At 41.0% G+C, this 15,659-nt stretch overlaps 1 protein-coding gene across 8 annotated transcripts in view; it reads left to right on the top strand.

Moving 5' to 3' along the window:
* Positions 1-15,659, top strand: part of LOC126267401 (condensin-2 complex subunit G2-like) — a 266,223-nt gene that overhangs the window by 191,838 nt on the left and 58,726 nt on the right. For all 8 annotated transcript variants that reach the window (XM_049972616.1, XM_049972609.1, XM_049972615.1 and 5 more), the window contains exons 18-21: positions 2,454-2,641; positions 3,052-3,195; positions 3,287-3,430; positions 14,152-14,318. In XM_049972616.1, coding sequence (XP_049828573.1) covers positions 2,454-2,641; positions 3,052-3,195; positions 3,287-3,430; positions 14,152-14,318 — 643 coding nt within the window. The remainder of the gene's footprint in view (positions 1-2,453; positions 2,642-3,051; positions 3,196-3,286; positions 3,431-14,151; positions 14,319-15,659) is intronic.

Below are 15,659 nucleotides of genomic sequence, written 5' to 3'. Positions count from 1 at the left end.
TATTTTGGATCACAAGTGGATATGGAAAGTACATTGTCATGGATGCTAAGTCCAAACAAATCAAAGGCATCAAAACCGACTATGTTCTCACTGTCTCTTGATTGCAACACAGTAAAATTCACTTCCTGGTGAAAGATATGTAAGTGGCAGGCAAACTACACTGTTCAAGCACTGGAATTTCCTGTCTGTTGTAAGCAGTAAGGTGCTCGCTGGATTTAGAAAGGCATGGTGAGCCAAGTGTTCACATGTGGCATGATGTAGCAATGTTACTGAGGCACCTGTGTCTAATTGAAAGTACACACGATGGCCAGCAATGCATAATGAGACAAATAGTTTGTTAGAACATTGTTTCACAGCACTAGGGCGAGAAAGAGGCACAACCTTAGTCTTACTTTTGTCAGAACCTGTTGTTGGTTTGGAAAACACAACATTCACTGCAGGTGCACAGGCCTGTTTTTTCTGAGAGCGGACAAAATTGGCGTTTATGTCTCATTGCAAACAAATTGCTTGGACATGGCCTTTTTTTTCACATGTGTAACACTTTGCGTTATGTGATGGGCAGTCTTGTCTTTTATGGTGAGCGAAACATTGAGCACAAGACTTCACTAAGTTCACAGGCCTGTTTATCTGTCTATGTGGCTGTCCACATGGCTGTGTATGTGCTCGTTGTTGTGGCTACTTGGGGCGGTCGCGAGCAAGGGGTGACTCGACCCGACAAATCGGGGCCTGGTCAAACTTTTCGGCCGCTGTTTCATTCAAATCATACTGCTCTCAGATTTGTAATACTCGAGAAAGTGATGGACCAGAGTACTTTAGGATCTGTTCCTGTATTCTACTATGTGTTGCATGTTGTTGCATTCCAAATCATTAAGTCATTGTAAAAGTTGCCACAACTACACATAAATTTGCACTCCATGACCATGCCCATTAATTCTGTGTACCTCTGACAGTACATCTGTTCTGACTTTTTCTGCAAGCAAAAGAACTGATATCTGGTTGTAGCTACTTGGACTGGCTGGCCATAATGTTAAGTTAATGCAGCGATTACTTTGTCAAAACTGAATTAATTGGGAGACACAATTGAGAATAGTTTTTGTATTAACCTGACCACTGGGGACTCTGCAGTCAATAGGAAGTTTTATAGCTTCACAGTACCTTGAACTCAATGAACTTCACAATGTGCTTGGAACTGTGTCAGGTATTCGAGCCATTCCTCTTATGTTTTGTGAAATTGCCGGAATGTTGGTATGCTGGTTAGTGGCACAGTCAGTCGGTTGTTGTGCGGCCGATGTGGCTTGTGCAGCAAGAGATTGTTGTACCGTCATTAGTAGGGCAACAATTTGTTGCTTCTGAAACTGAAAAATTTATTTTAGAGCCATCACATTGGCCACCTGCAGCTGGGGTGCAGCTGCAGGGGGTGGAGGGTGGAGGTAGTCATGGTTTACACAAATACTTTATAGAAAAAAGCAAGCAAAGCTGCTGAAAAGAGAAATTTGATTAGTGCTGCGGCCCCCCTCCTGGAATACATGCAAGATACAACAAGAAATTAGCAAATAGAAATAAGCACCCCTGCAAGCTAAAACACAAGAGAACCAAGCAAAATCTGCATTGAATTATACTTTTTGCCAATTTTTTTGTCGTCTTGTTGTCCCTATAGAGCTGTACCACCAAAAACAAGGAGAGGATGTTGTTTGGTGGCCGTTATCATCTTTCTATAACACAAACTGCATGCATGTATTAACTGGGTTCTTTATTCATAAGAATAAGAAAGCTTTTTAACTTAAGCTAGTTATTGGGGTACAAGCTCTCCGTAATAGTCTACATTAGCCCCACTACTGGCGACGTACAAGTCCGTTATGTGCACTACTCTGGTCGCTATGTGCTGCCTGACTCTGAGCTAAATGCTGGTGGCCAGGAGGGCTTTGGAGGTGTGTTGTTTGTGAGTCTGTCGTTGGCCTCTATCAATCTGCATCCAGCCATCCTCATTTAGGTTTTCCGTGGTTCTCTAAATTGCTTCAGGCAAATACCAGGATGGTTCCTTTGAATGGGCACAGCTGACTTCCTTCCCTATCCCTCACCAATCCAATGGGAGCGATGCCTTGCTGTTTGGTCCCTACCCCCCCCCCCCCCCTCCCACCACCACCCCCACCCCACAACGCCCCACTAAATCAACCAACCAATCATTATCTATCCCCTTCCCCTCCATTTCTGCTCTCCTCCATTGTCAATCCTCACCTTTGCTGTTAAAGGATTAGTGGTGTTATTGAAAGTAATGGGCACATTAATATTGCTTTTTTGGCTATTGTTTAAAACACTGGTAGAGTATTAAGAGTATTAGACTTGTACTAGTAGTGTAAGCATCACAAACTGCTAGTATTCATAAAATTTATGCTATGCTAATATGGCACAACTTAATTCTTATTTTAAATGTTGGTTGATTTGTAACCTTGCAGGTTGTAGGGTTATGTTTGTCTACTCTGCTTGTGGAGTGATGCATCATATTTCTGACTATTATAAGAAGATCCTGAGTGGAAAGAACTTATCGATGCTTTTCAATACTGTAGCTAATTTACTGGGGGACTGTGTTTCGTCGCTGACAGACCTGGCATTTACAAAAGAAGGCCTGAAATTACATATTGAGGTAAAACTTTTGTGTAGTAAAGATAAGTTTCTATTTTTGCTAAGCTTTGTACAAAACAGAATAATGATGTAATTCCAGTAGTTAATAGAAATTCTCATCTCACCTTAGACGAGCACATTCCCACATTGCCATCAGTGCTAGGGTGCAAGTTTGTTGTGCGGAATTCACAACCCTGTAATGTGTGTGACTCAGACATTCCTTAATGTTACACACACACACACACACACACACACACACACACACACACACACACACATATATATATATATATATATATATATATATATATATATATATATATATATATATAGTTTTACAGAGTAATAGTTCCTGTGGAGATTTTGAAATATTGTATGCTAATAATTGTATTAGCTTGACAGTCCTCTCTGACCATATTTTTTATCTTACAGAATTTTGCTGAAACAAGAACAGCAATGATTAATACACTGATGTTACTGTCAAAAATGTTTGGCGTTTCGAATGATTTGTTTGTTAAAACATTCAACAAATTTGTTACTGCAATTTTAGTAATAATGAAGAAAGATGCAGGACTGGTAAGGACAAGTGCACCTAATGATGAAATATGTTTAAAGGTGGTTTCTTTTGTTAGTCAATGCTTAAGCATTAATTTGACCATTTTTGCAGCTAGAAAATATAGCAATCTTGAAGAAGGTACAGGATCTGCCATACGTAGCATCTCAGCTTGTGACATCTTTCTATAACAACAAAATTCTTACAGAAATGATGTTTCAAGCACTTGAGAGGAATATCTCCAGAGAGTATCAAGAGGTGAGCCACAGATGACTACATAATAAATAAGAAAGTAATATTAATCTTCAGAGATAAAATGAGGTTTTCTTATTTGTGTGAAATATTGTCAGGTTTGCCTATTAGTAAAATAAATCATGATGGCACTTGTTGTTGTTGGGGTCTTCCCTCTGAAGACCGGTTCGATGCAGCTCTCCGTGCCACTCTATCTTGTGTGAGCTTTTTCATCTCCAAATAACTACTGCAACTTACATCTTCTGAATCTGCTTACTGTATTCACCTCTTGGTCTTCCACTACAGTTTTTATCACCCACACTTTCTCCCAAGTTGGTGATCCCTTGATGTCTCAGAATGTGTCCTATCAACCGATCACTTCTTGGGGTCAAGTTGCGCTGCAAATTCTTTGTATTCCCAACTCTAATCGATACCTCCTCATTAGCTACGTGATTGACCCCTCTAAGCTTCAGCATTCTTCCATAGCACTAAATTTCAAAAGCTACTTTTCTCTTTTTATCTAATCTGTTTATCATGCGTGTTTCACTTCCATACATGGCTACACTCCAGACAGATACCTTCAGAAAAGGATTCATAACACTTAAATCTGTATTTGATGTTTACAAATTTCTCTTCTTCAGAAGTGCTTTTCTTGTCATTGCCAGAAAATATTTTATATCCTCACTACTTTGACCTTCATCATTTATTTTGCTGCCCAAATAGCAAACTACTTTAAGTGTCTCATTTTCTAATCTAATTCTTGTAGCATCACCTGATGATTGAATTCAGTTACATTCTATTTTCCTTGTTTTGCTTTTGTTGATGTTCATCTTATGTCCTCCTCTCAAGATATTGTCCATTCCGTTCAACTGCTCTTTCAAGTCCCTTGCTGTCTGCCAGAATTACAATGTCATTGGCAAACCAAGTTTTTATTTATTTTCCCTTAACTGTAATTCCTGCTCCAAATTTTTCTTTGGTTTCCTTTACTGCTTGTTCAATGTACATATTGAATAACATCTGGGATGGTTTACAATCCTGTCTCATTCCCTTCCCGACTACTGCTTTCCATTCATGCCCATTTTATTTCTGTACTCGTTTTAATTAGCAATCCGCTTCCTGTATTTTACTCCTGCTACCTTCAGAATGTCAAAGAGAGTATTCCAGTCAACACTGTCAGAAGCTTTGTCGTAGTCCACAAATGCTATAAATGTAGGTTTGGCTGTCCTTAACCTATCTTCTAAGATAAGTCGTAGGGTCAGTATTGCTTCACCGTCCCTACATTTCTCAGAAATCCAAACTGATCTTCCCTGAGGTGTGTTTCTGCCAGTTTTTCCATTCTTCTGTAAAGAATTCATGTTAGTATTTTGCAACCATGACTTATTAAACTGATTGTTCAGTAATTTTCATACATGCCAGCAACTGCTTCCTTTGGAATTCTTGTAGTCTGAAGGTATTTCGCCAGTCTTGTGCATCTTCCACGCCAAATGGAAAAGTTTTATCATGGCTTGCTCTCCCAAGGCTATCACTAGTTCTGATGGAATATTGTCTACTCCCGGAGCCTTGTTTTGACTGAGATCAGATCTTTCAGAGCTTAATCAAATTCTTCTTGTGTTATCGTATTTGCCATTTCATCTTCACGGATGTCCACTTCTATAATACTGCTTTCAAGTTCACCTCCCTTATGTAGATCCTCTATATAATGTATATACTCGAATGATTTGCGCCCTCGAATAATCTGCGCATCCTAATTTTGAGGGAGGGAAAAATTTTGTTGTTGTTGTTGCTTTGATTTGTTTTAATGTAATGATGGGTTCAAAGTATCAATTGATTTGAAGAACCATGTCATACTCTTCACATGCTGTTGTACAGGTTGATGAATCATTAAAATGCAACCTATTCAGCAGCATACAGCTGGCTGGCCAGCGGGCCTGCCATCTGGCCCATTAGGCAGCCGGGTTACATTAACCCCGCCAGCTGGGGGGAGGGGGGAGTCTAGGCCTACCTGCAAAAAAAAAAAAAAAATAATATGCATGTTACCATGTTTAAGAATGTAATATGTGCAATAAAATATTTTAGTCAGTACATATGCTCCCTATTCCTCATCACTTTCATTGTCATCACTAACAGGAGAATAATTGTCATCACCATCTTCCCATAGAGTGTTATCCTCTGTTCCATACAGTGGATTTATGACACATTTTTTGAAGGATTTTCCACCAATGGTTGTGGAATGGAGTCCCATGCCTTTTCACCCACTCACAAATCTGGGACAAATCCAGCCATTTGATTTTTCCATTTGATAATTTTCAGTTATTCTTTAACAGTGTATGAGAAATAATGAGAACTTGTAGCCATAATTAACAAGTTTAAAAGACGTTGTTAATACTTCACTTCTAATGTGCTAATAAAATGTCACAGACTTGGGCCGCAACAATGCAATAGTGTAATGGGATCTATTGTTGGAGGCAGATCAGTACCAACCTTGTTTCGAATAATCTGCACATCCCAGTTTTTTGTCCACTAAATTCAGGAAAAACATCTGTGAATTATTCCAGAATATATGGTACTCCTTCCACCTTTCAGCTTTCCCTTCTTTGCTTAGGTTTTTTTTCCAGATTTGTCTTTCAAAAAATATGAGGCCGAGTTTATATTCGCAGATTACTCTATTGCTGCTGAGGTAAACATTTTTACATTGTTTAAGAGACTCATATAGGGGTCACATTTCATTTAAAGATGAAGCTTTGGCAATTGAGGTTTGATACAAATTTATTTGGAACAATCCAGAAGGATGGGGCTTGACAAACAATGTTTGCATTCAAAGTCAGCTTGAGATTTCCCAGTAAGCCGAAGCACTCAATACGGTATTGACCTTGGTCGAACAATCACGTAACATTTGACTCTTGGTGCTAGTGCAGTGTGACTCTTGGTGCTAGTGCAGGGATATGTGAGAAACTATGTGCAAACAACTACAACAGTCATACTCTGCGTAAAAATTGGTAGTTTTATGAAACAACTGAGGAAACAACATTAAATTCTAACCCAATGTTGCTTTATCAGAAAAGAGGGAAGGAGAGGGAAAGATGAAAGGATTTGGGTTTTAAGGGAGAGGGTAAGGAGTCATTCCAACCCCGGGAGGTGGCACAGTGGTTAGCACACTGGACTCGCATTCGGGAGGACGACGGTTCAATCCCGTTTCCAGCCATCCTGATGTAGGTTTTCCGTTATTTCCCTAAATCGTTTCAGGCAAATGCCGGTCGATTTCCTTCCCCATCCTTACCTAACCCAAACTTGCGATCTGTCTCTAATGACCTCGTTGTCACCGGGACGTTAAACACTAACCACCTCCTCCTCCTCCTCAAAATAACCCTTTGCTGTAAGGTAAACCCACAGAAACATCATCATCTTGTTTTTGTTCTGCTCACAGCTCTCCACATTAATAGTTTATTTTTACAACTAAGTGTTGAAGTAAAAGCTTTGTGCACATAGCAAGCAGTTTCATTCCCACCCCTGCCACATAGGGCATCATCTCAGAGAAACATGTGACCAGTTTGATTATCACCAACTTGAATGCAAAAGCTGTAATTAGAGAGCTGTCGTAAATAGTGCATTTCACTGTGCCTTAATGAAGGAAGAGAAATCACTTTTTGCAAATCCATTGCAGCTGTACATACTTCAAAGTTAGGCCCTTGACTCTCGATTGTGACAGCTTTCATGGAATCCGAAGCTTTCTTTGCTTTTCGGTGATGGCATTCTAGCTGCAGTTTGTTGTCTTTATTTTTGGGATCACACCTCAATTTGGCTTTAAAAAGGTCACATGTAGAACAAGTGTCACTTGGCAAATGATGAAATTTTAGCTTGGGGAGTTTGTATTTAAAGACTTTTGCATAGAAGCATTATGTAATGTTAAGTGTCTTCATGTTGCCTTTGAAATTCCTTAAATAAATGATAAACAGTCAGGTCTTCACTTAAGTATTGTGTGTCACCCAATTTTTCCCTTGAATAGTGGCTTTCTTGTCTTGGTGTAGTGTTAATATGAGCAACAACCAGCTTTTCATCTTCTGTATATTTCTGCTGTTTTGTCTTATTTCCTCGCTTTTCTTCATATACAATTTCACCACTCTGTATCATTTGTGTTAATGTTGGTCAAAGCAAGAACCTCACCATCAGGCAATGTGTAACATACAGTTACGTTATTCTTCTTGGAGATGACCAGTTGTCCTGCACCTTCCTCAGTAGACAACTGGGCAGTTTCGTTATTATCATTATTGCTTTTGATCTTCACCTCTTCACTTTACAAACATGTATGTGAGACACTGCATAGTTATTTTTAGTGAGTAGAATTCCTTAAACACCTTAAGTTAATGGTCATATGAAAGGTGCCTGCACTTAAACTGACATTTACAGGAGACCTGAAAGAGTGAAGCAGTGTATATTATATGTTTAAATCAACATGCCTAGGTATTTGCAGGTAAGTAAATAATTTCATTCAAGTAGTTAACTATAACCTCATAATCAAAAAGATGATTTTTGTCCACACGAAATTTGTTTCAATAACAAATTAAATGCATTAAAATATTAGAACATAACTTATTCAGATTCCAACCCTTGTAATTAAAATTAAAACAGCAGTCAAGGCCTACATGGTGCTTGGGAGCCTCTTTAGCTGGAACCACAGTGCTGTCTTTTCGAGTATATTCCATTCCTTCGCTGCGTAATTTCTTCCTTTCAGTTTGAACACTACCTTCACCTCTCTTCCTCCGTTTTGGTGCAGTTATCCTTTCCATTTTTCAATATTGTGTATTATGTATCTGTAATAATTACTTCAGCAGTGTCCTATTGTTGCAAACAAACCACAGAACTACTTCAACTGTCAACAATTCACGCAAGTATGCACCAAGACAATAACATAGGGCGCATGACTTGTTATTTGAACATCAATGTCGGTGTTAGATGTGAGTGCCATCTTGTGACAGCTGTAAATACTGTTTGCACTGTTCTGGCACTTGTATCAGAGTAGATGTTATTGGCACTGGGGTTACAGTGGAATTTCACCTTTAACTCAAATTTTCATTTTTTGGCGCTTGACCTGTTATTTACTTACATGCTACAACTATATTCTCATCCAACAATTACTTCTCTTTTGAATGCACTGTCTACAAACAAATCTGGAGCATGATGATGGGCACCTGCATGACATCATCCTATGCCAACCTGTGCATGGACCATGTAGGGGAATCCTTTCTAACCACCCAAACCCATCATCTGGTTCAGAGTCATTCATGACATCTTCGTGATCTGGACCAATGTGAGGACACCCTATCCACATTCCTCCAGAACCTAAACATCTTCTCTCTGATTCACTTCACCTGTTCCACCTCAATCCAACAAGCCATCTTCCCCGATGTCGATCTCCACCTGAAAGATGGTTACATCAGCACCTCTGGCCATATGAATTCTACTAGCCACCAGCAATACCTCCACTTTGACAGCTGCCATCCATTCTGTACTGAGAAGCCTTTCCATACAGCCTACTATCTATGGCTGTCACATCTGTAGTGATGAGCAGTCCCTCTCGAAATTTACAAAGGGTCTCACTGAGGCCTCACAGACCATAATTACCCTCCCAGTCTTGTACAGAAACAGATCTCCTACGCCTTATCCCTCCAGTCAGCCCTCACCTCCCAAAGTCCCCCCCCCCCCTCCATCCAGTCACAAAAGAGCATTCCTCAGGTAACTTGGTACCGCCTAGGGCTTGAGGAACTGCATCCCATACTCTACCAGGGTTCCGACTACTTCCGACTACCTCTTATTGTGCCCTGGAATGAGGAATGTCCTACCCACTATCCTTCTCACCCATCAAACTCACCCATCCACACACAACCCATGCTCTCAACTCCTTGCCTCATGGCTCATATCCCTGTAATAGACCTATATGCAAGACCTGTCCCATTCATCCTCCCATCACCACCTACTCCAGTCCAGTCACAATCTTTACCTATCCCATCAGAGGCAGGACTACTTGTGAAACTAGCCAATGATCTACAAGCTAAGCTGCAACCACTGTGCTGCGCTCTATATTTGCACGACGACTAACAAGCTGTCTGTCCGCAAGAATGGCCACCGACAAACTGTGGCCAAGGAACAGCTGGACCACATAGTTGCTGAGCATGCTACCCAACATAATGTTCTTCAGTTTAAAGACTGCTTTACAGCCTGTGCCATCGGGATCCTTCCCACCAACACCAGATTTTCAGAATTGTGCAGGGGGGACTCTCCATGCAATATATTCCACGTTCCCATAACCCTCCTGGCTTTAAACTTTGTTAGTCATTGACCTACACCCACAAGCTACTTGATTTGCATGGAATAAACTGTTTCAAAGATAAAGATCTTTAACTAAAATAGGCTTGTGCCATTGAAAAACTGTTGATCTAGATAAAATTCACTACAGATTGATTCAGATAAACATTTTGCTAAGCTGCTCCTTTTTCGAAAGTTTCACCATCTCTTCAATTCTAAAGAGTTAATACAACTTCTTGAGGAAGGAAAGAATGATGTGCTGTAGGATATAGAGAATGTCACCTTCAGATTTTGTAAAAGTCATCACATTTTGTGACACAAAACGTCCATCTTACTGTCATCTACACTCCTGGAAATGGAAAAAAGAACACATTGACACCGGTGTGTCAGACCAACCATACTTGCTCCGGACACTGCGAGAGGGCTGTACAAGCTATGATCACACGCACGCCACAGCGGACACACCAGGAACCGCAGTGTTGGCCGTCGAATGGCGCTAGCTTCGCAGCATTTGTGCACCGCAGCCGTCAGTGTCTGCCAGTTTGCCGTGGCATACGGAGCTCCATCGCAGTCTTTAACACTGGTAGCTTGCCGCGACAGCGTGGACGTGAACCGTATGTGCAGTTGACAGACTTTGAGCGAGGGCGTATAGTGGGCATGCGGGAGGCCGGGTGGACGTACCGCCGAATTCCTCAACACGTGGGGCGTGAGGTCTCCACAGTACATCGATGTTGTCGCCAGTGGTCGGCGGAAGGTGCACGTGCCCGTCGACCTGGGACCGGACCGCAGCGACGCACGGATGCACGCAAAGGCCGTAGGATCCTACGCAGTGCCGTAGGGGACCGCACCGCAACTTCCCAGCAAATTAGGTACACTGTTGCTCCTGGGGTATCGGCGAGGACCATTCGCAACCGTCTCCATGAAGCTGGGCTACGGTCCCACACACCGTTAGGCCGTCTTCCGCTCACGCCCCAACATCGTGCAGCCCGCCTCCAGTGGTGTCCCGACAGGCGTGAATGCAGGGACGAATGGAGACGTGTCGTCTTCAGCGATGAGAGTCGCTTCTGCCTTGGTGCCAATGATGGTCGTATGCGTGTTTGGCGCCGTGCAGGTGAGCGCCACAATCAGGACTGCATACGACCAAGGCACACAGGGCCAACACCCGGCATCATGGTGTGGGGAGCGATCTCCTACACTGGCTGTACACCTCTGGTGATCGTCGAGGGGACACTGAATAGTGCACGGTACATCCAAACCATCATCGAACCCATCGTTCTACCATTCCTAGACCGGCAAGGGAACTTGCTGTTCCAACAGGACAATGCACTTCCGCATGTATTCCGTGCCACCCAACGTGCTCTAGAAGGTGTAAGTCAACTACCCTGGCCAGCAAGATCTCCGGATCTGTCCTCCATTGAGCATGTTTGGGACTGGATGAAGCGTCGTCTCACGCGGTCTGCACGTCCAGCATGAACGCTAGTCCAACTGAGGTGCCAGGTGGAAATGGCATGGCAAGCCGTTCCACAGGACTACATCCAGCATCTCTACGATCGTCTCCATTGGAGAATAGCAGCCTGCATTGCTGCGAAAGGTGGATATACACTGTACTAGTGCTGACATTGTGCATGCTCTGTTGCCTGTGTCTATGTGCCTGTGGTCCTGTCAGTGTGATCATGTGATGTATCTGACCCCAGGAATGTGTCAATAAAGTTTCCCCTTCCTGGAACAATGAATTTACGGAGTTCTTATTTCATTTTCCAGGAGTGTGTATCAATACTAAGAATAAAGCCATAAAACCTTCATGTCTGTCTGTTTGAACATGCTAATCGCCTAAACTAATATAACGATGGAAATAACCAATTTTTGACAATATAATGTAGTTGGATAGTAAAAAAAATCTACTCACCAGGAGAACACACATACAAAAAACTCTTTTAGGTATGCAAGATTCCGTAGCCAGTGGGCTATTCCTAAACCTCTCCAGCCCTTTTCCTTTACTCCTTTTCCTTAGGGTTCAAGTCTTCTGCCAGAAGAAAGCTTGCGTACCTAAAACCTTTTTTTATATATGTGGCCTCCTGCTGCCGGTTGGTGAGTAGATCTTTTGGCTATCCAATTACTTTATAATCTCCTAAACTACTAGACGAGTTTGCATAGTGTTTTACTAGTAATTTGAGCGTAGCTTGGGGTAATGTGTAGGCTTTACTACATCAAAATTGGATCATGGAAACAAATATATAATGATTTAAAGTTTATCTAAAACTATTGCATCTGTCTGTTTGTCTGAACAAGCTAAAATCCAAAACTACTAGACAAATTTTCGTGGATGACTTGAGCTTAGTATGGGGCAACATATATAATTTAAAGTTTTATTTAACTTTGTCTGCTCAGCTTAGTAGTTAGGAAGTTCAGTCCTCACTACATAGCACAAAAAGAACCAATAGATGGCACTGTTAGTTTTTTTTTTAACTCAATGACAGAGGTGTTTTTGGAAATTTACGCCAGTGACAGAATTAAGCGCTGCAATATTATCTTTTTGAATATAAACTAACAGCAAATTTACTTGACTGGAATACCAGGATTTACCAATTTTACGTTGTGCATTAAAAACAAGGCAGTGTTGCTGTGCTTATTGTGATAGGTTTTATTTATATTTGACTTCCTTCCCATGGAAGTCTTTTTTGCCTCAAGGCCAGAAGTATTTTCGGAAGTTTATGTCAGTGAGAGAATTAAGCACCACAGTCATCCTAAAAATACAAACTAGCACTGAATTTACTTGGCTAAAGTATACAGATATACTGATTTCAATTTGTGTGTTAAAAACTTAATGGCTCTACTTTGCTTCTTTCAGTAGGTTTTTGTTATATTCTTTGCTAGATAAAATGAATTTATTAAGTTTGCTTTGTGATGTGGTTTCCTTCTCACAACATTTTGCTTTCATTTTTTTACAAATAAAAATGCGTAGGGAACAGTCTTTCTGAATAAACCAGAATGGCTAAAAGACCTCGACAATGTGGTCATAAAAATGCCTAGGGAACAGTCTTTCTGAATAAACCAGAATGGCTAAAAGACCTCGACAATGTGGTCTCAATTATACAATGAAGCGAGACTTGCTGCAGCTCGAGAACATCACTTCTCTCCATCATAACAGTACAGAAGTGCAAATGTTGATGGGAAGTGGCACAGGCTAGCGAATTTTTATACCCCACATCCTGCTTATTCCTGACAGTTTACCATTTCACTTTAAACATGTAAAATTCGTGGTGGTTTATGTTCTGCCGTGACCATAAACAAGGCCAGAGGCTGTGTGTTACAGGTGTGGACCTTTGTGTCAGTTGCTTTTCACACGACCAATTCTCCATGGCTCTCCCCTGTGATAATTAAGCAAATAAGTTCTTCGTTCATATTCCCAACCATAGTACCCCAAACATTGAATACAAAGAAGCTTATAAGTCAAAAATAAATTCCACACATACAAAGTCCGGGGCACAGCTCTAAACAAATACCCAGGCAATGCAGGGTTTCTAAGCTAGTTATTGCTATGACATTTGCCACTGTGCAATAATGCCAGTTTTGAAGAATAGCCAGAAACTTAAAGAGAAACCATAAATGTCAAAAGGAGACCCCAAGAACAAATGCCCCTACATATTCCAACTAAACAACTGAAACTCTGAAGAGCCACTGGGTAAATAGGGCAGAAACACAGCCAGAAGTCGGGCAGTATGCAACAAAGCTGCATGATATGTGGTGAATGTGTTATGGCATCTACATCCCACAGGTAACTGAGTAACACCGCTTTTAAATGTGTCTTGTCATTTATAGGGTCTATCTGTACCATAATTACATGTATCTACAGTACTTTGAAAAAAAAAAGGACTGGTGTACATCAAGTTGTCTACAGCACCTGGGGAAAGCTCTGGCACTGTGTCTTTTTTAAGGCACCTGCAGCAACAAAAGGGTCAGCTGAAAATTGCAAAAGAAATTTCATTTGGGGTGACTGAGTGGAGCAGGTGAAGAATTCTTACTCTGTTATGAAATGGGATGAAATCTGGGTAGCCCACCACTTAATGGAATTGAAACTGCAGGTGATGCTATGACAGCTGTTTGACTTTTCTTGACGAGAGGCCAATTCCATAGTCATGACATAGTGAAGAGTAACTTCTTGATTTTCACCATTTTGAAGGAAAACACTTGCAACAAAGGAGGTTAATAGCCAATAGGAACGGGTGCCACGAGCATACAGAAGCTTGATGTGCAATGATGGTCACATGAAGCGCAGTAGTATACATGTGTAGTATGGTACTATACTTGTGTATATACCAAGTATTTTTCTTGAGTAAGTAGGCATTTATCTGTTGATGAAATGTGTCATAACCGTACTTTCCAAACACATCTCTTCTTGGGGTAGATATGTATAAAATATACTTTTATTCAATTTTATTATTGTGCAGGATTCTTCAAAGCTACTAGCAGCATTAGGGTTACTGCTCCTTTTTGTACGCTACCGGAGGTATGTGTCAGTTGAAAGCCTTAAGAGTGCGCTTAACAGTGCAGAGTCTGCAGTAGTCAGCTACCATGCACAGATTTCAAAGGAAGCAGATATGGAAACTGATGATACGTAAGTAAAATTGCGTTCTATTAACAATGAACTTGACTCATTTGTGTCCTTGTGTATCTTCTTGGTTTTATGTTTTTCTATCACTCACCTGAATTCATTAGTGTGATGGTGTGCTGAAAAAATTCATTAGTATGATGGTGTGCTGAAAAGTAATGCTCTGAATTTCTTATGTGAAAACACTTACAGCTTCTTAAATAAAACAAATCTTATTAACATTCTACATCTTGAATGAGATTTTCACTCTGCAGTGGGGTATGTGCTGATAAGAAACTTCCTGTCAGATTAGAACTGTGCGCCGGACTGTGACTCGAACTTGGGACCTTTGCCTTTCGCGTGCAAGTGCTCTATCGTCTGAACTACCCAAGCACGACTCACGCCCTGTCGTCACAGCTCTACTTCTGCCAGTACCTCGTCTCCTACCTTCCAAAGTTTACAGAAGCTCTCCTGCGAACTGCAGCTGTGAGGAAGGGGCGTCAGTTGTACTTGGGTAGCTCAGATGGTAGAGCACATGCCCGCAAAAGGCAAAGGTCTTGAGTTCGAGTCTCGGTCCGGCACACAGTTTTAATCTGCCAGGAAGTACCATTCTACATCTTTATTCTTCATGTATGCGTATTTATTTCTCAACATAGTCACTCTGGTGAAGAATGTATTTCTGCCAATCAGAGACCAGTTTGTTGATACTGTAGAATGTTTGACTTAGTTGATGGTGCCACAACGTCACCTCTGCTTACACCACTTTATCGCTATGAAACTGAAGTCCTCGAAGTTGTTCTTTTAGTTTTGGAAACAGATGAAAATGGGATGAGATCAAGTTGAGACTGTATGGAAGATGATTAATGACAGTGAACCTAAGGTGTGGGATTGTTGCAGATGCTGGCATTGTCATGCTGAAGGAGAGGGTGGTCCAAGTGTGATGAACTGTTCAAATTCGAAACTAGAGCATGCAGTTTCTCAAGTACTGACATAGACACGTCTCACACCACCATGTTACACCCTACAATTTGGAGCCCTCACACAATAGAGAGCTGCAAATCGGTAGTCATGAAGAATAAAGATGTAGAATATTAATAATGTTTGTTTCATTTAAAAAGCTTTAAGAGTTTCCACATAAAAAATTTGGGGGAATTACTTTTCCACATGCCCTTATAGAATTCCAATGTACATCCATGTTATACAGAACTTTCTCTTTTTTTATAATCCAAATAACATAACTCTTTTAATTCAGTGCCCTTTACCGACCAATTTTTTAAAAAATTTTATTTATTTTTTTCTCACTACATCGTATGTTGAAAATTCTCTGCCTCATTGTGTACAGCAAAGACTTCACCAAGCAGTCAGTGT

The sequence above is a fragment of the Schistocerca gregaria genome, chromosome 4 (assembly GCF_023897955.1).
Source record: "Schistocerca gregaria isolate iqSchGreg1 chromosome 4, iqSchGreg1.2, whole genome shotgun sequence".
Classification (NCBI taxonomy): Eukaryota; Metazoa; Arthropoda; class Insecta; order Orthoptera; family Acrididae; genus Schistocerca; species Schistocerca gregaria.
The sequence above is the reverse complement of the archived record's forward strand: the minus strand, read 5'-3'. Positions and strand labels throughout refer to the sequence as shown.